Source organism: Anopheles aquasalis, chromosome 3 (assembly GCF_943734665.1).
Source record: "Anopheles aquasalis chromosome 3, idAnoAquaMG_Q_19, whole genome shotgun sequence".
Classification (NCBI taxonomy): domain Eukaryota; kingdom Metazoa; phylum Arthropoda; class Insecta; order Diptera; family Culicidae; genus Anopheles; species Anopheles aquasalis.
The window spans coordinates 41099064-41119931 of NC_064878.1; the positions used below are offsets into that span (position 1 = coordinate 41099064).

Consider the following 20868-nt stretch of genomic DNA (forward strand, 5'->3'; position numbering starts at 1 on the left):
TAATAAAAGGTAAAATATTGTTCTAAAATGCTGATAAATGCCAGATGCTAATAAAAAACACAAATGTTTGAAGTATCAATATGACCAAATATCTCGACTCTATGATAAACAAGGAAAATTTCAAACGAATCAGTGTTTGTTAAGCTTTGAAGTGCAGCTACATGAAAGAGAACAATCGTTCTTAGCAATTTATCGGCGGCACAGGGCTAATTTTATCGGTGTTATTTATTAACTTGTCTAATTGTGTAACTATAACTGACTCATAAAAGTGCTCATAAGGGAAGATAAGGGAAGATTAATGTTAAATAACCGCTCTTCAGTCTCTTACAAGTCCTAACATAAGCAATCTGGTACGGTGTGTGCTAGGTTGAACAGGTCTCTTGATTCAATCGTCATTTTAAAAAAGTATCTTTAAAATATAATACATATTTTATGTACGTTCAGCATAATGTTGATTAAAAAAATCTATGTTCATTCAATCTCATTCACGAAGCCTTCGTGGCGCAATCGGTTAGCGCGTTCGGCTGTTAACCGAAAGGTTGGTGGTTCGAGTCCACCCGGGGGCGTTCGAATCTATTTTGTTTCTTCTTAATCCCATCTTTATCTTCCACAGAAAGAGAGATAATCACTTAATCTATTAATACACACCGCAGAAGAAAAAAATGCTCTAGGAATATAAAATAAATAGAATGCTTCTAATCTCTTTTTGTCTAGTGATCTTAATACAACTACGCTTTTCTACAAATTAAAATAATTCGTATGTTTTTGTTAAAATGCTACCAGATGAAATCACCAAATTTAAATAGTTCGCTTCGTTGCCGAACCACTGGGAAACTTACATGATTTTGTATCGGTGAAACTTCACTGCGTCGCGCCGGACTGCCGACGGTAGAGTCCCCGGTAAACGTACCGCTCTTGCTGTAGCCATTCTGTGCCGTCAGAACACCAAAGTTGCTGCTGCTGGAAATGAGAAATGATAGCACAAGAGGAAAAAAAAGAGAAGATGTTAAATGGATGCTACCAGAAAATAGGCCACTATCGAGAGAAAGAGAAAGAGAGAGCCCGAGACCCGAGAATGATTGCTGTTCGTTAATCGTAAAGTTCGAGAATTCTTTTGCTCGTTTTTTGTTTTTTTTTGCCGTTGTTGAACGAGCAAACTCTTTGTTGGGCCCGATCTATTGTGCCGTCAGCATTCGACAGCAGGGCCCCGGGCCAGGGAAGATAAATTAAAATGTTACACAATAAGTTATCCAGGCCAGGCCGGTCAGCCATTCTCATCATTCACGGTGAGCACGGCGAGCAAATGAATCGAAATTAATTATTTGCTTCGTTGGCGCATAATTGGTTGGTGATGCTGAGCTGAGCTGCATCACGGTAATCGGTTGTGGGAAGTAACTATTTTGTAGCAATCATCTGGCCTCCCACTCCCAGTGAGATTACCGACAAAAAAGGTGCGCAGTTGGTTCAGTTAATTTTGATTTAATAAAAGAAACTTTCTTTCCACAAAACATGCTTCTAGCAGTTCCTTCGCCCTCCCTGGGGAGGAAATGAAGACACATATGCACTAATTCAATTGCTGGAAGGGAAGCGAAGCGATAACTTATCGTAAATCAAGCGCAAGCTGAGACAGAGCTGAAAGCGCCCCAAGGAAACGCGTCCACGTCGTACGTGCAAGTTCCAGACACTTTAGCGCTCGGTTTGTCCGGCAGCATAGCGTGTCGGAAGCGCGTGGTGTGTGGTCTTGCGGTCTTTTGCTGGCACTGTTCTTTACTCGATAAACCACCACTCCACCACCACTCCACGGATACAAACTGAATCGCTGGCCGTACCGGGGGCTTAGCTAACAAAATGGAAACTTCACGAGAGTCATGCTTCAGAATTAGTTTCGCTCCGTTTCGGCTGTCATGTTTTTGGCGCTGACGTGTGTATTCCGTCGGACAGAACTACGCGCCAAGGGGCGCTTTAGTATCTGGCACCAGCACGGACCGTAGAATGCCGGTTAGGTGCAACCGCGTTCGAAATGTTCGCTATCGCTCTTAAAAATGATAGTTTCCATTCGTATGGTTTATGTTCTCCCATAAAAGCTCGTTCCGCACCGTATTCGTTGCGGATACCATTAGTCTATGGGATTGTGAATGGAAAAAAGAAGCGAGCTCCGTACTTGTCCTCCTCCGGGGGAATATTTTGTGCTTTCATCAAAACTTAATCTCACCAATACTCTCTCCTCTCGTTATGTATCGCAACTTCAACTTCCTATGCTGAAGAAAGTCTCAAAACTTTGCCACACCATGTTCACATCAGTACTTTTATCTTCTGGAACTCGCTTTTAACGAACAGTAAAAATATCTCGATTTTTTTTTCTCCAGTCACTGTGTCCGACGTGACCACCAGACAAGGGGATATCGCCCAGATAACGAGCATCGTTAAATATAGTGCCACACGATTGCGGGAGGTAATTTTTGTTCTAAGAATAACCCGGCCGCCCATTAGAGTTTTGTGTTCTGGAAAGTATAAAAGCGGGGAAAAAGTGAAAAAAGCGAATGGAGAGGGCAAAAAAGCAGGAAATGGCAGGAAACTTCCTACATGCCAGAGCAGCACTACAGCCAGCTAACTTTCATATGGCACGATGGAACAGATAACAGGCGGATATATTGGCCCACAGCACGAAAACAGCCATGCACATGCTACAAGGAAGACTCGGCCTCAGACTCGGAAACGGTCTGCATCTTTTTTCCTGGCCAGGCCGGAATTCGAACTCCACCCTAGCCCCTTCAATTCTTGTGGTCATTTCGTCCTTCGGCCACCACCGTTCTCTGTCGCTGGTGAGCCGAGGAAATCCTTTCCACTTGGATCAAGTGCGGTCTAGTCTGGTTGGCGTATGTGTGAGAGGTACGGTGGAGGGAGGGAATTGTCAATAAATTTTTATAAGCGCAATTCCCTCAGGAAGAATAGAACCCCCTGCATGCAACCATCCGGGTCTTGGAGGCGGTGGATGGAATTTCGGATAAAAAAAGAACTTGGCTTGGTTCCCAGGAATAGGAATGGAGGGGGCTACTACAGTCTGAGGCAGTCTTTGCTGAGGGAGCGAGGGCGATACGGCTAATCTATAGATAGCCCTTGGGATTCGTGGGTTTGGAATTTGGACCCTTCGTGATTTTGGAGGCTTGGGTGTCACTCCGAATTGTGCGGAACACAAGATGACTGGAATTGGGTTTGTAACAAAGGAAACGGAACTGTGACCAAGTGTTTGCACATAGTTTTAGCAGTCTTACATTCACTGAAGTAGTGAAAATAATGAAATGAAATAAGTTTGTTGCTTATGAAAAAAAGGGTACAGAATGATATATGAGACATTTTTAGGCGAAAATTCCATTGCAAACATGTTAAACACATATCATACAAGCTACAAACTAACTTACAAAATCTGGGAAAAAAAATCGGCGAACAGAAAAATCACTTTCACCGCCTCCAAGGAGAAAAAGGTAAACCAACCGTTACACTATCGCATCATGCAACCCACATCACCGAATGTGCAAATAGACAAGGATACGAGGAGGTTACGAAATTGAAGTCAACTTCCGTTCGCTTTCTCCTCCGTCGGAGACCATAAATGGAACGAATTAAATCTGAAGATTTAGAAACAGGAACAAATCGAAAGCAGAAAAGGGAGCAGATGAGCGAACCGTTTTGCAGACGAGTCCTAGCGTCACCCCCATCTCACACGAGAAAGCACATGTGGGCGCGTGTGGCAGACAAGCTCATAAATGTTACCACTTAAAGCGTGCCCGAGCAGCGAGGGTAGCTTCAAGACTGAGAACGGTCGAGCTGCTGGAGCAGAAGTAGAGCAAGCAAGCGGACGGCAATGCGTTTTACAAATTATGTGTTTAGGGATGTTAAAGACGATGTTAGAAAGCACAAAAGCACTTCGTTTGGATGTGTTTTTTCTTCTTCATTGTCGGTGCGAAATTTTAGAGCATTCCTTTAAAGGGACACTACAAAGACCAACACCAAACCTCACCAAGCAACATCTAGAATGGAAGAATTGTGGTTCTTCTCTACATCCACCACAGCCACATCCTCTTTAATCCGAGCTCTAATGTGTTGAAAGTCTCCGAGATGGATTGTTGAAAGCTAGAACAGTAACAGCACGGCCGTTTTGCAGCATGAAATCCAATTTAACAAGACGTGCAGGAAGGTAACATACCCGCGTCGTTGCACAAGGATGCTTTTAAAGCGCTGCAGGAGCGGCAGCACCAGATGTCAGCAAAGTTAAAATGTGACGTGACAGTTGGGGGAATTGTAACTGGATTCTCTGCCTTCACACGGAATCACATTAGCGAATCGTCGCTCATGCATGATGAATGACGTATAGCTTCTGTTCGTAATAAGTACGTGCGATGAGCAATGTGCGGGCTGCTGCTGTCGGTCTTGGCGAGTGCGAACCGTTTCCAAAACATTCACTTTCTGCGTGAAAACCAGCTCCCCATTGCCACGCAAAGGCAGCGCCAGGAGAACGAATGGATGGAAAACGGATTTAGTAATATTCTGAATATGTAATTAGTTTAACGTGTGCTGGGCGCTTCCATATTTGAATTCTTCTCCACTTGTACTGGTTGGCGTGTAAGGCGAGCACAGGCAATACAAGCGTGCTCCCCTGAATACATTAATTTGACTAATTCAATGAATAGGAATGCTTTATATTGATGTACACGTGGTGTAATGTTTATGCGAATGACTTTTGTGTAGTCGTTGGAAATGTTGCGAACTAATTTCATTCACACAAGTGTCGTTTACAGAATACTGGTTAATGTGGGTTTGTGTGGAAAGTTCACATTTACAACATAAATATAACTATGTTTACTATCCTTGCAACAATATCAACATACACTGTAGAAAAAATTTAAACAAGATTTGAACTAAGTTTTGTAAAATAATGGATAAATTATCTTGAATTTACTGATAACTGAAGAATGAATTTCTTAAACGTATAACATTGAAATACTTTTGACAATCTAATGGCTTTTAAGAGTCTTGTCAGAAATTGTCAACTCAAAATTGTGTTCTACATGAAATGTTACATAACTATTTAAATAACAACAAAACCTTTAGCGATCTATGCTTACTAACCAAAATAAACTAATATAATGTTTTCAAAAATACCCAAACATGGCTAAAATAGCAGTAGTTTTATGCAAACACATGATAGAAATTGAGGAATAAACGGTTATTAATAGACGGTAACTGTGAAGACAATTCAGATATCAATATCATGACAAATATCATAATTACTTTCAAAGCATAATAAAAAAAACATAGCAGGGAAAAGAATATGTAAAGTTTTCAAGTGCTGTAATCGAACTGTCCTGATTTGTAATTCGTATTTAAAGCTAACAAGCTTTTAACCCTTTTTTTCTTCCATTTGTTCCACCAATATTATCGGACACTCACAGGCATTACACTCCCCGTCAATACATTGACGCTTTAGCCATCTCTGGTTAAACATGATTTAATGCGACCACATCATTACGGTTCCCAACTACCACCCCAATCGCTGTGCCAAACTCAGACCCCAGCACCAATGGAGTTTGCGGTTAAAGCTGCACGATTCCCGCTCACTCGTCGGTGACAACCGTAGTAGTGGTTTACCAATGTTGCCCAGGGTGCAACGTGGTGGCGTCCCAGCTCATAAATAAAGCTCAAGAGTCAATTAGACAGAAATTACTTCTTGCAGTCGAACGTGGACCAAAACATCCGGCATTCTGCCAATCGCTTTCGGCTCTCTTCTGCTCTCGGGGGGCTAGGCATTGCCATGAATAATCGGACCTCGGAAGTGCAAATCTGTTATACGCCCGTCTAGACTTCCGTCCGTTCGTCCGTTCTCCTCTTCGTGCACAATAGAACTTATCGGCGTCTCGGAATCTGTTTGCTAAATTGCTTGCCCTCTCCGTGCTCTCTCTCGCACACAAATCACCACGATCACCGCCCCAAAGGACCACAAATGCTTCCTCGGAGGAGATGAATTCTTGGAATCCGAGATATAATGCATTCAAAGCACATTTTCTCTCGCTGAGCTGAGGGAATGCGGAGCTTGCGTGCGTCTCAACGCGCCAGCCATCGTGTGATCGTTTTTATTTATTATTGGCTCATAAAGTAGAAACCAACCGCGCGGTCCTGGTTCCGATATGAACGTCGCCTCCCCGCCTGATGGTTAGAAGTGTTGTACGGTGTAGATGATTTCTGTCATTCCGCACTGACGCCTTTCGTGGGGGCGAGATTTGGCCACTTAATTGAAGCGTAAAATCGAATCGCTCCGTCAATGTCGTGTCACTCGTTTGTCTCGTTTGGGGTGCCATGCTTAGAGGACGAGGACACCATTGTTAACACTCTGGTTTGAAGTTTTTGGCAATCGAATTAGAGTTTCTTCGCAGCAAAGCAGCAGCAGCAGCAGCAGCGCATCTCCGCAACACAAACATTTCGTCACGAGCGTCACAAAACTCATGCGAAAAACCAGACAGGCTGTTCCGTAGAAGCCGTGACAGTCGACGGAATGCCATTGTTTGAAATAGTTCTTCACTAAAGACAGACACAGCCGCAGGTGTGTGTTTCTGTATGTTTGTGCTTGTGTACCGGGGGCACATAAGAAGGAAGCGGCCCGAAAATGCGCAACTATCGGGGCCTCAACTTCCAGAGCCCGAATCGCTTGAGAAGATGATGGATTGTTTGGCGCAGAAAATGGAAAATCGCTCAGACGCCAAGAGCCGTGGTTCAAGAGACTTGGGGAGAAGGTAAAGGTAGAGGAAAGCAAACATTGTCTCGCTTGGAGAAGTTCCAATTTCTGCGGGCTTTGGCCGCTGCACAAAACATGCACTAGACCTTCCTCGTCGACGGCTCGCGCTCGGCTCGGCTGTACAGCATAAGAGAGCCGCCCGTTGTTTGTTTGTTTGCTTGCCAAGCCTAGACGGACGAAGGTGACGGGCCGCTGGATATGGGAACAGTTTTAGGGCTGAGCTTGCAGTTGAAAAATGAAGCATCGTGTTTGTACAATCCCGGTACTTCCTACTCTTCACCATCATCATCATCAGCAGCAGCATCATGATGGTAGTCATCATCCTCTTGATGCTGTTCATCATTGTCATAGTGTTTCTCGCACGTCTGTTTCCTGCCACGTCTCCTTTCCGGAGTGTGCCATTCAGACCCGGAATACCACACAAAACCACAATGGTTACTTGGAGGCTGGAAGTTTCATACCCGGGACTCATCCCTTTGGCAACAAAAAGGACGAAAAAGTGTCTGCGTCTCCCATTCCGTTGTTTCTGCAACATTCGCTTTCGCCCCCGTAGTTTTTTGTTCCTTGCGTTTGTTAATGTTTACACTTTCCACGGGGCCGGCGGCCAGTGTTCAGAGTAATGAAAAACTGTCCTACCGTACGTCCATCCATCCGTCCACCACAAACCCCCTTTTTGCCCTTTGGTCGCCTGTAGGCATTTTGAGGCAGAACAAAAACTAAGCCTGCAAAAGTTTTTCCCTCCACAAAACGAAGCGCTGCTGTTAGAGCTGCTGTTGTACACCCTTATTCTCACGCGGGTTCCCTTCGCTAGCCCCCCCCCCCAAAAGGGGGTTGAAGGAGGGAAAACTCATAAATGTAAATATATGCGGCATTGTAGGTGAGCCTGAACGGAGGCTGAGTGTGATGCGCACCCTTCCCTCAAAAAAAGGATTAGCAAAGCATGAGAAAGCAGTAGAAAAGAGAAAGCCCACCGAAAAAATGGCGTAGATGGGACAGGGGACTCTAGTTCTGGCCCTGTGAGGTCAGCACCGGAACACATTCACTCACAAAAAAAGAACTAAAACGTAAAGCGCCTCACAAAGGCGCTCACTTTCGAAGAAGACTTTAAGTCTTAATGGGTAAGCACATTATCATGAACAGAGCAAATGCAAATCACTGCAGAATGGATAAAGAAAACGCTTCATTTTCCATCGGCTGGAATAGGATTACACTAACTAATGGATTAAAGATTTGGTAAACGAAGAGGAGAGCAAAAAAAGGAGAATCGAACTATCTGCATCGTCCTCTTCCTTTTAATACTATGCACCAAGAAAAGAATAAGGAATCCTCACCTGCTCTCTTCATTTCTATCGTTCATCAGCCCCGTACAGTGTGCCGTCGATGTGCAAATTCGTACCTCCTCCGAACTGCAGTGTGCGTCCAATCAGGCCCAAAGGAAATTGCATATAAGCCGATTATGGTCGTTAGATCTCGTTTGATCATGCACTGACTGCAGAACAACCTCGCCTGAACTTTGTATGTTCCTCAGTTGGCTGGCTGGCTGGTCGGCCGTACAATCTGCATTGCCGAAGCAGAACACTGGCCAAGGGAGTAGTGCACACCTTCAGCTCTTCCCCGAACGGGTTCGGTGACGCGAATAGTGAAAGTTAAAATGCTTTGCACACAGCACGTACCTGGTACGTGCGCGGCTAGCCAATGTGATGATGCTCCGAAATAGCAGCACACTCCCACCAATCGAGTCCAGTCTGATGAGCTTTCGTTTTCATTATTCTGAATTCTGCATCTCTCCGGTAGAGCGGAGGGCCTGGCACTCCAATTTACCGCCCGGCCACCCTTTCCTCGCCCCTCACTGACTGGCAACTGACAATTGTTTAACAGCGTCTGCATTTCAGAAGACGGGTTCCCAGGGAGTTCGTTTCGTGTTTCTTCCCTTTATTCCCGGGGTCTACCCCAAGTAGCGGAATTGTAAGGATGCCCTTATGGCATCCGTGGCGAGTGGGACGGTGTAGGGTTATGCAACTAGGAGCAGCTGAAAGTGTTTCGATGTAAACGGGAAAAAGGTTCTTCGGTTCGCTTTCGTTTTGTGCCTTAATTTGACTACTGGGACCTGCCTGGCCAAGATGCTGATGGTCCCTGAGGCTGTTACAGGCTGGCCGCACAAGCATCTTGTACTATCTTGTGCGCTCTGTGCCTGTGTCTGTGCTCGCTACAGTGGGTAACATTGTGTAGAATGTGCGCAGAATACCAGTGTCTTCACTACTCTTGCGACACAATCTTATCTATTTTGTTTTCTTTTTATTTCCATGAGTTGAACTGGAGAAAAAAACACAATGGAAGGCTTATCATTGTGAAATCGAAAACTGCGTGAAAATATAGAAAAAGGGCGCTTTAACAAACACAAAACATGGGACTAGACAAAAGAAACAATTTGTTTCAACAAAAATAAATAAAAACATTTTTTTTAAACACTCTTCCCATTCTATCATTCTGTACATTATCAACATCCCTTACTTGTTCTTTGAATCTATCTGATAAAAGAAATATCTTCCATCTTACAATGCCGATGAACACTATGTGGCCACCCAGAAGAGTTCTGTAGTTCGAAGACAGTATTGTATTGTTGCTACTGTGGCCCAGATCAATAGTACTTCCCCAAAGCCCCCCGGGGGACCGATGAGAACCCTTTATCTGCATGCTGTTCTGCATGCGCATGGCAGAACTTTCCCAGCAACAACTTACCCGCTGCTTCCGGTTTTACTTTTGCTGCCCTTTTTTCTCGGTCGCACAATATGATTTTCCATCCATGATCGCAATTTGGAACCGAACATTTTTCGTTTCCCCACAGCTGCATGCAAACGGGCACTGATCGTTTCTTTTTTTTTTTCGAGGGGGTTTAGCCGGTTACGATGGTTGCTGCTCGTCGCTACTCGCCTTCTCTGCACTCTCTGCAAGTGGTAAGAACCGGGTTATAGGCTTAACATGTCACAGTCACACTTTTGAGAACGAAGTTCTTTCTTTTCACTGAAGGCAATCGAGTGGACTAGTTAGCAGCACACATACACTACACTGCACACAGTTCCGCTTTGCTACAAAGTGTCTCGGGTCTCGGGGGCACTTGTTCACAGTAATGTGCACAGTATCTGGACATGAAATGCTTGTTTCTACCCAGGACCCTTTTTACATTCCTCCCGAAAGTTTCCAAATCCTTCGCACACTCCGGCCCGGAACTAACGAAACGTAATGGAGTAGCACACAGCCAGTCACACACTCTGCAATCCTTTGCTCTTACGGACCGTCCTCACCGCCCGTTCTATGCAACCTTCCTCCGAAAGTGCTCCCGACGAATGTGCCCCGAAGGTAGTAATGCCTGCAACGAGAAGTGGAAAGAAAAGAAACGGAAAAAATATCTTTAATTTTTGGCCCTTTTCACATTAATTGCATTTCTCAGTGAAAGAGGTTAAGAGGACGAACGGAGGGCCGGACGGGGGTTTTGCGATTTCTTTTTGTCGATTTTTTTTAAAACGAATGGCCCCCCTTTTACCACTCCGCGCGGTTTCAGATAGCAGAAAGAGTGAAACGGGCGGCGTATTGTTGTTTCTGGCGAATAGCTTCACTCAAATGGATCTCTCTCCCCCCCCGGACATTCCTGGGATGATTTCGCATCGTTATTATCAAGCATATCCCACCCCCACCAACCTGCACGATGTACACAATGAATGGGTTTGGTAGAGTTGGTGAGGGTGAGGGGTTGGTTCGGAATTCTTTGGTTGCCAGCCAGACATCAATGAGATTAATAGGAGTCTTCAAATTCCAACCGTAAACCCTCTATTCTGTTGGCAGACAAAGCAAGGATGATGATGATGGTGATGGCGGTTCTCCAGCACCAAAAATTGAATGGACGGTTCACGAGGTCACCTCGTATTTTGTACGATTTTATATAAAAGGTTTCCTGTTTCAAAATTGGCGATACTCTTTTCTGAAAACTCGATTGCGTCTTGCGAGAATGTCATGGCTTGGGAACAGTCTCCATCGTTGATGTCGTCTCTAAAAAGCACATTTTAAGACAATCCTACGAATAATCCCCGTAATCTTTCACTTAAAAGCACTTATGCTTTGCCAGCGTTGCATATTCATCATCGCATTAAGCAACACAACAAGCGACCTGTCAGCTCCGTTTGCCAGGTGGCTTCTACCTCGGATGAATTCTTCGATCAAGCGAAAATTAAATCCCACGAATCCTACGTGGCCTTTTGGTGCTTTCGCGCATATTTTGGGCTGGCTACCGGCGTACAGAATCTTAAGCTTGAGCCCTGGCCGAAACCAACCACCCAATGTAGTGTGCCACAAGGGCTCTAATTTCATTAAACCTTAATTGAAAGAAATATTTACCGCCTCCGGTTGAACAACCATTTTTGGTTGGCCCCCCTGTCGGCATAACGCTGAGTGGACCGTGCTCGGTGCTAGGTGTTTCAGGTACAAGCCCACCTTACGATGATCCCTATCTGGTTCGTGAAAAGATAAAATAAAATAAACTCTCCATAAAACCACCGAAAAGTCTCTGACCTCGCGGCCCACTACACGCGGTACTGACTGGCGTACTTATGCTCCGTTGGGCTTGGGGCCATCATGGAATGGACACAAAAAAGAGGCCCACCGGCCGGTAGATTGTGTCCCTTTCCTTTTCTGTGGCGTACCATTTGCGCCGTTGAATTGTGCACACAGTCCGTACCGGGAAAAGGAGCCCTTTGGGCGATAAAGTGTTAACTGCTGACTTATGTTGGATTACGTGAGAAAAAGGAGTTAGCCATAAAACTTGAGCTAATGCTGCACACGAAGAGACACGCAGAGGCGATGTACTAGATAAGGCCGTTTTTATCTGTTTTGTGTTCTGGACTGGCAGTAGAAGATGTCCAAATTTAATTAACGCCACCATTCACCATTACCCGAGCGAGTGGTACTTGCCGTTGACGCGCTTTATGCGAAAGGTTCAAAAGCTGGTAGTAGATCCCGGATTCACCTTTGCTCCCGTGGTATACAATGGTTTTTACGGCCCCATCATCCATCTGCTGACAGGTAAGGAGAGACTCTCAAGACTTCCAGAATCTTTAAACTCGAACCAAACAACCATCGGCCCTGAACTCACTCAGCGTCTCATCATAATTTTACATTTCATTAGAAAGCAATCTCGGGCAGCGAGAGCCTGCTGCTGCTGTTGGTGCGAGGAAAACTTCATTATCGATGAGCGTAACTGCTCGACAGCGGAGAAAATCGGGTTCTAAATCATTCGCCAAACGGTTCCGACCCAGCGAGCCTGCAAGGAGCTGAGTGCTGAAATTGAATTGCTGCTGCTCATCCTTACCATCTCCGTCGACTCGGCGCGGTACGAGATGAGCGCAATGAGTAAGGCTAAATCGATTTTTCCCCCGTTTGCCGGTAGATAAGAATTATGATGAACGTTCTGTGAAGCCATTGCGGATCCACTCCACGGGATGGTCCTGGTTTTAATTTCCAGCTTGTCTAATGGGCCGGGAACACACGTCCCGCGCTCTTTTGGGCCACAGACTATGGCGTTGTGCGGCAAGACAGGCCTAAATGAAATTGTTCTGTACTGCCGCAGGCTTCCAGGCGAAAGTTACAGGTTGTTCAAAGGGATGATAACAATCTGTGCACCGGTTGTGCCGCTGATAGCGGTGGCGTTGAGAGCTGGCTTCGACCAGAACTTGTGAAGTGATATTCGTTTGCTAATATAAAGCTAATATAAAGTGTTTCACAGTGAGGTATTTCATGAGTTTCCAGTGGTTTTATACAGGGTTCGCCATCAGGTGGATCCCTATTTTAAAGTTAAGTCATTTTTCAGCCTCTCTGTAATTTTTCAGCTGATTTTGGAAAATTAACAGGGTCTATTTAGGTTACTCTATGCCATTGAGTGAACTGAAATTGACACAGTTTATATTGAAAAAAACGGCGCCAGATTTTGTTCTGTGGGTCTATTTGAAAAGTAAGGCTTATGCCAACAAATCAAAGACTATTAAACAACTTAAAGCAAACATTAGAGCTGAAATTGCCAAAATAACTCGTATGATTGTGTCAAAACAATGCAGCTTATTAAAACAATAAGCTTATAACTTATTTAAATTTTATGCGATCTGATTGTTAGTAAGGTTGTGTAAATATTTTTTTCCATTTTCAAATTGCTTATATTTAATTAATTCAAAGTCAGCATAAATGAAAAACGTTTAACTAACCTACACACGGCAGTGTCACTAAAGGATGCTATCCACTAGATAGCAAAACTCTCTGCAGTGCGCCTAGAGGCAGTCTCGTAGCTCTGCCCACGTTCACGCCTATTGCATGTCGGGAGCCGTTCATTCAGTTTTCTGGGTGGTTTGACATCCACATCATTAAAATGTACTCTCTCCCACCCCCAACGGCTGCTGCTGATTGCAGGAATATGAAGGCTATTTGCGTGGGGTTGTACCTGTTGAAAGCACCTACACTAAACGAAGAGAAGCTTCCATGCACCATACTCCATACCTGAACCCGAACCGAACCGTACTGAACTGAATGGCATATATGATGGGGAGCGCAACGAAAAAATCTCCATTTTAAACGCTTCCGTTCATTCTCAGGCACGTTTCCACGTTTGCTAGCGAGGCCGAGGACGTGAGACGAGAGTGTGGGAGTGCTGGAAACATGTCGTTCTAACGAAAGGTACGATGCTTCGCATGCATAGCATAGGTGAACGATAATTAAATGGTTTTTGGTGAAGAGCTCGCCTGTTGGGTTAGCGCGGGTGAGTGAGCGTCAATGCAGTTGTTTAGTTGGGTTATGGAACCGGAAAAGCGTAGTGCAAACCATCACTGCACACGGTTCCGTTTTGCGATGGTGACATACCAGGAGGCTCATACTCATATTAAATTCTCCGTAAAATTCATTTCACGTTCGAGATCACTATAAAATTCATCCACGGTCTAGCGCGATGGCTCAGAAATGTCACCCGGATCTATTGGAAACCCGTATTAAAGTCTCATAAATTCATCGTGTCGAAACAACATCGTTTAACGAAAAAACATATTTCAATCACACTTACTTCATAAACGGCCCCATGCTGATAGGGCATGCTGTGACACGTCACATCTTTTCCCCCGAATGTGTCACCGAGCGGAGTAATAAGCTAACAGGAAAAAGGTCTAGGCTATAAAAGTGACAATCTTTCCACCTGCTATTCCGGTGAGTCTTACAAGCTGCAGCGTCATGTAAAATAAACATCATCATCAGCCTCATCTGCATCATAGAGCTGGATGTATGAAGCACCACGAGTCGTTGTCGCTGGTTTAGTGGCGATGATGAAAGTTACGATCCTTCATGGAAACCCGCCACTTAACGTCGCGTGAGGATGACGCTTTCACAGCTTTTTCTCCTCCTTCGCGGAAGCTCCAGAACATGACACTGATAGCGTTAACGGGACCAGCTGTGTCTGAATCGTACCGTCTTGATTCGTGTAGCACACCCGGGATAGAAGCAGGAAAAAAGGGAACCATCGTGACGTGGTAGCACGGCTTCATGTGATGCTTCACCGTTTGACACCACGTCCTGTAAGATTGGCGTTAGCAGCGAGTCTCGTTTCAGGTTACTTGGGAAACTTTGGCAGCTGCCTTCGCGTTCGGTGGTACTGAATGGTTCGGGTATCACCGATTAGCGCAATGTATTAATTACAGCGTACAGCAACGGGAGTGTCAGAAGTTTGGATAGGATTTTAAAATTACTTTTTTCAATCGTTTCCGTTTTAAGGGGAATTTTCTTGTAATTAACTTTTTTGAATGAAGAGTCATAGTCATTGTAAGTCAATTTAAATTGAAACATATAACCATAGGCTTGGTTTGGATTTTCGGAGTTAGAAGAAGAATTTTCTCTTTCATTTGCGTAAATAATAGCGTGATAAATAGCATGATGCGTGAAGTTATTGTCGAGCTTGCATTGAGTTTTTGGTTATTGATAAGCTATTTTTAGGTATTTTATTTTTGGCATTTGGCAAGTCAATTTAAATTGAAACATATAACCTTAGGCTTGGTTTGGATTTTCGGAGTTAGAAGAAGAATTTTCTCTTTCATTTGCGTAAATAATAGCGTGATAAATAGCATGATGCGTGAAGTTATTGTCGACCTTGCATTGAGTTTTTGGTTATTGATAAGCTATTTTTAGGTATTTTATTTTTGGCATTTGCGAATGACTGCTTTCTGCCTACAATGCTAATTATTTTGTATATGCTTTGTAGTTTAATTTTAGATGATTTGAGTTTCTCACATTTTTAATAGTTGTTTTGTTTAGTCGTGGAGGTCTCCTTATCATATTTTTTGTTAATTTAACTGTGAAGATGCGATGCGATGAGCTCATCGATAGCATTGGATAGCAATATCAATCTCAAAGTTTAATGCTCTCTTTAGAAGCAAATTATATGTAACCAAAACTATTTCGCTCATAAAGAATTCTCTCGAATTCATCAAATTATCAAATATTAAACTCATTTAAATTTATGCAAACCATAAGTGTATTATAATACTTAAACAATAATTATGCTATTTAATCCATTTATGCAGTGTTTGTTCTTCTGTTTGCATCATATGGAATTATATTCTGCGCGTGCTTACAAACAACAAAATTACTGTACTTATACTACCAATACAAGTAGCCTTTAAAGCTCCGCACAATCATTAAGCGCAATTATTCCAAATCATCAACTCAAAAGCAAGAGGCATTAATTCAACGAATTATCCTTGAAATCCCTCTTGAAACCAGCATCCAGCTCTTATGGCCGCCGCTACTCATCCACTTGTGAATTCTTTGATCTACAGGATCTGGCCGAAGCTCGTTAAAATATGGCCGATGGTTCCGGTAACGTCTGCTTCCTTCCGGTCGATTAGGCGCACATCCAGCGTCGAAAAAAACAACCACCATCAGATTCCGAACGTACTGTATTGCGCATTTTTCGGCATCATTAGTGAATACAGGCTCGCTCTGTGGACGAAAACACCGAATCCGAAAAAGTGAGAAGCAACCATTGCGAGCGATATTTTAATGAAGATCCCACCACTGTATGCAACGCCTAACGTGCCAGATAAATGAACCACGTTCCGTGATAAACAATCGTTGCTGTGCTACACGCGGTGGCGGGGGAAACTAAATCCCGCACTCAGCCACCGGTTCCGATAGTTTCCTCTTTGTGGCTCCGCTAAGCTGTTTTGTTCTGCAGAGGAAAAACACACACGGAAAAACTCCGTTGCATCTCCCAAACGTCCGATCCCGGAACGTGATGAATTCCCACGTGTGGCGGAAGTGATGGTGGTGGTGGTGCGTGCGTAGAATTTAAATCATTCCGTGCCCAACAAATAAAAAATAATACTCCACCCCGAGGATAGACTACGCACCCCACACCAAGCACCCAACAGTAAGCTCATTGAATCACCGGTTGTTGCAGCAGCAATGGAGGCGCCTCGCACGCCACCGTCGGATTGCTGGGAACCGGCGGAAAACTTTTCGTTCGCCGTTACCAACCAGCCAGTTCCAGCTCTCACCTGACGCCCACGTTTGGGGGGGTTGAGGTGCGTTCCAACGCGACCATTTCCGTTCCGGCAGACGATTCGTTTGGGGGTGGAGGGTGTGAGCGACGTCGTAAATATAGTCGTGACCGGATATTGCAAACCAAACATGGCCACACGCCGGCCAAGCACAGAGGGATTCGCACAGAGGGCCCCTGCCTCCCGGGGCCAAAAGGCCATTCACCCACGGCAGACAGCCAGGCAGCCAGGAAGGCCAGAAAGTTAGTCGTTTAGCAAGCCATTAAATGTTTTCATTTACGGTCTGTTGCCCTTGTTTCGGCCATCTGTACGCACCGAGGAGAGGGGTCGCTTTGCTGCAGGGATTGAAATCCGTGCGAGAGAACGCGTACAGGCCAAGGGGATCAGATGAGTAAAATATTAAAATCCGGAATGGCTTTAAGACAGTGTGCCAGCGCGTTGAGCTCGACAATGGAGTTTTTAATGTTGAGAAAATTATACTTCAAACGAGCAACAGCCAACAGATCGCGGAGTATCTCGCACGCCCAGTTAAGGGACCCCGGGAACCACCAAATGGCCATTGTTGGTCGATTTGCTTTCAATTTAAACGATTCCTCACTGAAGGCAGAAAACTGATTTACATTCTGCGAGGGAAAAGGAAAAAGCTTTAACGCTTCCGTGAACCTGGCATCGCATCGGATCGAAGCGGAAACGGAAATTACTTTACCTTATTGAAATCCTGTTTCCCTTGCTCCCTCGGCGGTCGTCTCGCGATGATTCTTCGGACACCAGGGAAAGCAACGAAATGGGATTGTTTTCCCTTTTGCCGTCGGGGGCGAAAGCGGTATTATTGCCGATATTTGCCGTTTCCGCTGACCGACCGACCGAAGGGGCCATTAAATCAATAAAACACTCCCTCGGCTTTCTCCATTTGATTCCATTGATGAAACCAAAGGAAGACGAATTGAGTGTTCTTTTGGGTGTCATCGTGCGTGCGTCGCAAGATGAACGTTCGTTTTGCGTCAATAAAAACCAACTCCATCTCGGTTGATCGCATTCGATCTATTTCTTATATTCTTCATTTTGTTATTGCATCCCGCCCAGCTCAGCCGGTGGCCCGTGAATACATTTTCGATACGCACGCGGCTACTATCGTTCGAATTTCGCCCCAGGATACTTCTTCGCATCGGTTTCGTCCACTCATTTATGTCATTTGGAAGGAAGCGATCCCTTTCCTCGACGGTGACCGGACGGGTGCGTTAATGTTCCTAATTTATTCACCAGCCGGCACGTGCGCCAGTGTTAAATCCATTATCATATTAACGAGTTAGTGTCATTCGATCGGCCAACACCTCACAGTGGCTGGCGTGCGATTACGCGATGATCGAATGCCGGTTTTGGGTGAAAGCAAACTTCGCCGCACAGCTTCCGGTGGGTGGACTTTAGATAACATCAATTTACGCGATGAAATTAATTTGCTTAAGCCTCATGAATACCAATGCTTATCATTAGCGACACTGGAAGACGCTCGCCAAGATGCACACCCTGCTCATGCAGTGGCGAATGAGTTTGCCGAGGATTAGATTATGGAAAGTCATTAAAATACATCGTCTGTGGTGGGAGAGAAGGTTCACATGAACGCATGAAGGGTCAGGGGCGAATATATGCTGCATAAGCTGATGAGCTGAACCCCGTAGCCCGTTGGCGTAAAAACTCTCATTTGGATTGGAATGTTGTGAGGCATCTCGCAAAACGGCAAAGTGCCTCATCATCGCAAACTCCCAGAGAGGCAGAGCACAGTCACGGGTCACGGTGGAAAGCATATTTCATGCAAAACAGCACAACCGAACCCAAGTGGTAAGCCGCTTACTACTTCTTTCGCATCGGAAGACAGCAACTCTAGAACCGCTTGAAGAGGATCCACCGAACGCATCATCGACATCGACGGCGGCGTAATGTATCGATCTGAAAAAAGAAGGTGAACAGTCGCCGGAAGGCCGGAAGCTGCCGTCGAGCCGGTCGACCGAGCACATCATAAGTCTGAGTAATATCTACCTTTTATCCACTCCAATTCAAGAGACAAAGCAGTATTGACACCGACCAACCCCCGGAGGTGGAGAAAAATGGCGAATCACTCTCGTAGTAGACCTAAAGCGAGAGTGAGGAAAACTTTCTGACAGTGACGCCACATCGAACAATCAACCGAAACCACCAGCTAGCAGTGCCGGAGCGAGCAAAAAGTAGGGCAACCGGAAGAGTTAGCAACCGCCAGGCGCCTGAGGCACTGTGTGGGGGGTGAGAAGGAGGGCTGACAGATTACATGGTATGATATGAAATTCAATTTTACATTTTTCCTCTCATTTTGAACCCCCTCCCGTTTGGCCGTGGCTAGACCGTCGGTTTGAGGATGAAAATCGCTCGGGAAATTGAAGGGATCGATCAATACGCAGAGGCCAGAAAGGACTACAGTAGACTGTGTATTAGGGAGGGAAGAAAAAGGATCATGGATTGTCGGATGGAAATGATATCGATTACGGTGTGTGTGCTGTGTGGTGTGCTTGGTGTGATGTCGCTCAACTATTTGCCAGTCCGGATAGCCTTATCCTTTCCACAAAGTCCTATCGGAAAAGTGGCAGTGGCTCGAAGTGGCCGGAAGGCTTAGCCACTTCATTGCACATCGCAGCGCTGGTTGTGGTGATTCCGTGTGGCTTTAGACGCTGTTGCTGTGGCTCATGGCAAGGTAGAGGCTCTTGGAACCTGGCAGCAGATGCATATGACAAGGAGAGCGAGTTGATAGTAGCGAGGCTTTTGACAGCACGGTATGGAATTGATGTTATCAATATTGAGAAAATAGCTCGGTGAATGGTGACAATTGTGAAGCACGAGTGAAGTACGCAATACGTAATAAATAAGGGCACTTTTGAAAAGAGACTAAAGAAAATTACTTAACGAAAAAGCAATTTCCTACATTTAGTTTGATGAAATGTTAGGAATAGCAGAGCCAGTAGCTGATACGTAATGTTTATGGATAAATAAATGTATGTTTTCTCTAGTTGATCTGTTGAAAACCAGAGCTCATTTAGTATTTATTGGTACTGGTGCTAGTATTGCTTCCACGAACGAATAAATTCTATGAATTGTATGTATAACTCAGACCAACGTGCAAACCAACTGTTCTATTTATTCCTCTACCACACGTTCTCTTCTATCGATCGGACAAAGCTGAAAGCTACCGACACACAACTCGCTACAAGGCTTGGCATTCGCATTTGCTCCACCGGACCAATGAACGGACTAAAAGTATGCGTACAGTGTACCAGCCGCATTCGATCCGCTCGCACTCGCTACAGCATAGGAATGGGCGAATGGGGTACCAGAACCCGTTCCGGTGGTCGCTGTGCACGCAATCCTGGTTAAGCCGAGGCAATGAATGATGCACGCGTGCTCGGTCCGTGATGGTACGTAATTTGTAGCTCTCAAATGATAGCTTGTAGGAAAATAGATCTTCTGCTCGTTGGCCACCATTGGCAGCATATGCACGTACACGCGTGACGGCGCAAACATACACACGCGTCGTCTCGTTATGGGTTTGTTGAATGAGGTGACTGATTAGAGACCAAGCGGCCGAGCACCGAGCAGTTGGCTCCTTGTTCGGTGTGGGGTATTTATTGCGACCAGACAGCTATCCATCAGAGAGAAAGAGGGAGCTTTTGTGGAGGTAGCAATGGCGGTATTAAGTAGCATTATGATTAACTTAACTTGCCTTCAATTTATCTAAATATTATGAAAGCTTCAATAGAGGGGTGAATGTGATTGGAAGTCAATTTTGCTTCTTTGCTTTGAACTTTCGTGTCAGTTGCTGCCCAAAAATAACATTCCGAATAACGAAGAACTGCTCTCCGGTATTCTATTATGCATGAACAGATCAGCTTCGGCCAGCAGTGGAGCCGTGATTTGCACGACGATGCTGGCCACTGACCGTACCGTGGCACCTCCATCCAATGCCTCGAAGGGATCTGCGACGTGATGCTAGATGAAGTTCCCGTTAGATTTGCCCGCTTGTTTGCCCTCGCACTTCTGACAGTCATTCCAGAGACTTCCAGAGAAAGAGAGCACCGGTGAGATTTGACACATCCATTTATTAGCTCCAATTCTCCTCTGACCGTGGCCGCTGGACATGCTCATGCCAGCTGATCGGAGCACCGGCACCAAATTGTACCAAAAAGTCAAATGAAATTGCCATGGCGGACCTTCATCGTGGTGGTGGTGGTGGATCCACGAAACCTCTCCCTAGGTCCACCGTAGACAGCTTCATTAAAAATGAATCTTCTCATCATTGGAAACGGTGCGCTCGTCGGACTGGACTCGTCCGCCTAGTTGCCGCCAATTTCAATAAATCCAATCCCAAAAATGAAGACAAACAAGGCAGAGCGCTACGTGATGCTTAATGTCATGAGGTTGTACTACGACGGCGAAATGTAATTATGATGGCGAGCGGGACGTTTTCTAACAATTTCCTCCCACTGG

General features: G+C 45.1%; 1 protein-coding gene and 1 non-coding gene across 3 annotated transcripts in view; one reads left to right on the plus strand and one right to left on the minus strand.

The window, feature by feature from the left end:
• Positions 1–9615, minus strand: part of LOC126574067 (uncharacterized) — a 25965-nt gene extending 16350 nt beyond the window's left edge. Inside the window, exons 1-2 of one of the 2 annotated variants that reach the window (XM_050234009.1) lie at positions 9527–9615; positions 840–957 (exon numbers count right to left, since the gene is read on the minus strand). In XM_050234009.1, coding sequence (XP_050089966.1) covers positions 840–957; positions 9527–9615 — 207 coding nt within the window. Of the gene's footprint in view, positions 1–839; positions 961–9526 lie in introns of both variants that reach the window. The other variant, XM_050234008.1, reaches the window with a different exon arrangement.
• Trnan-guu (transfer RNA asparagine (anticodon GUU)) lies at positions 493–566 on the plus strand. The gene has a single exon. It is a non-coding gene; the product is annotated as a tRNA-Asn (tRNA).
• Positions 9616–20868: the final 11253 nt, after the last annotated feature.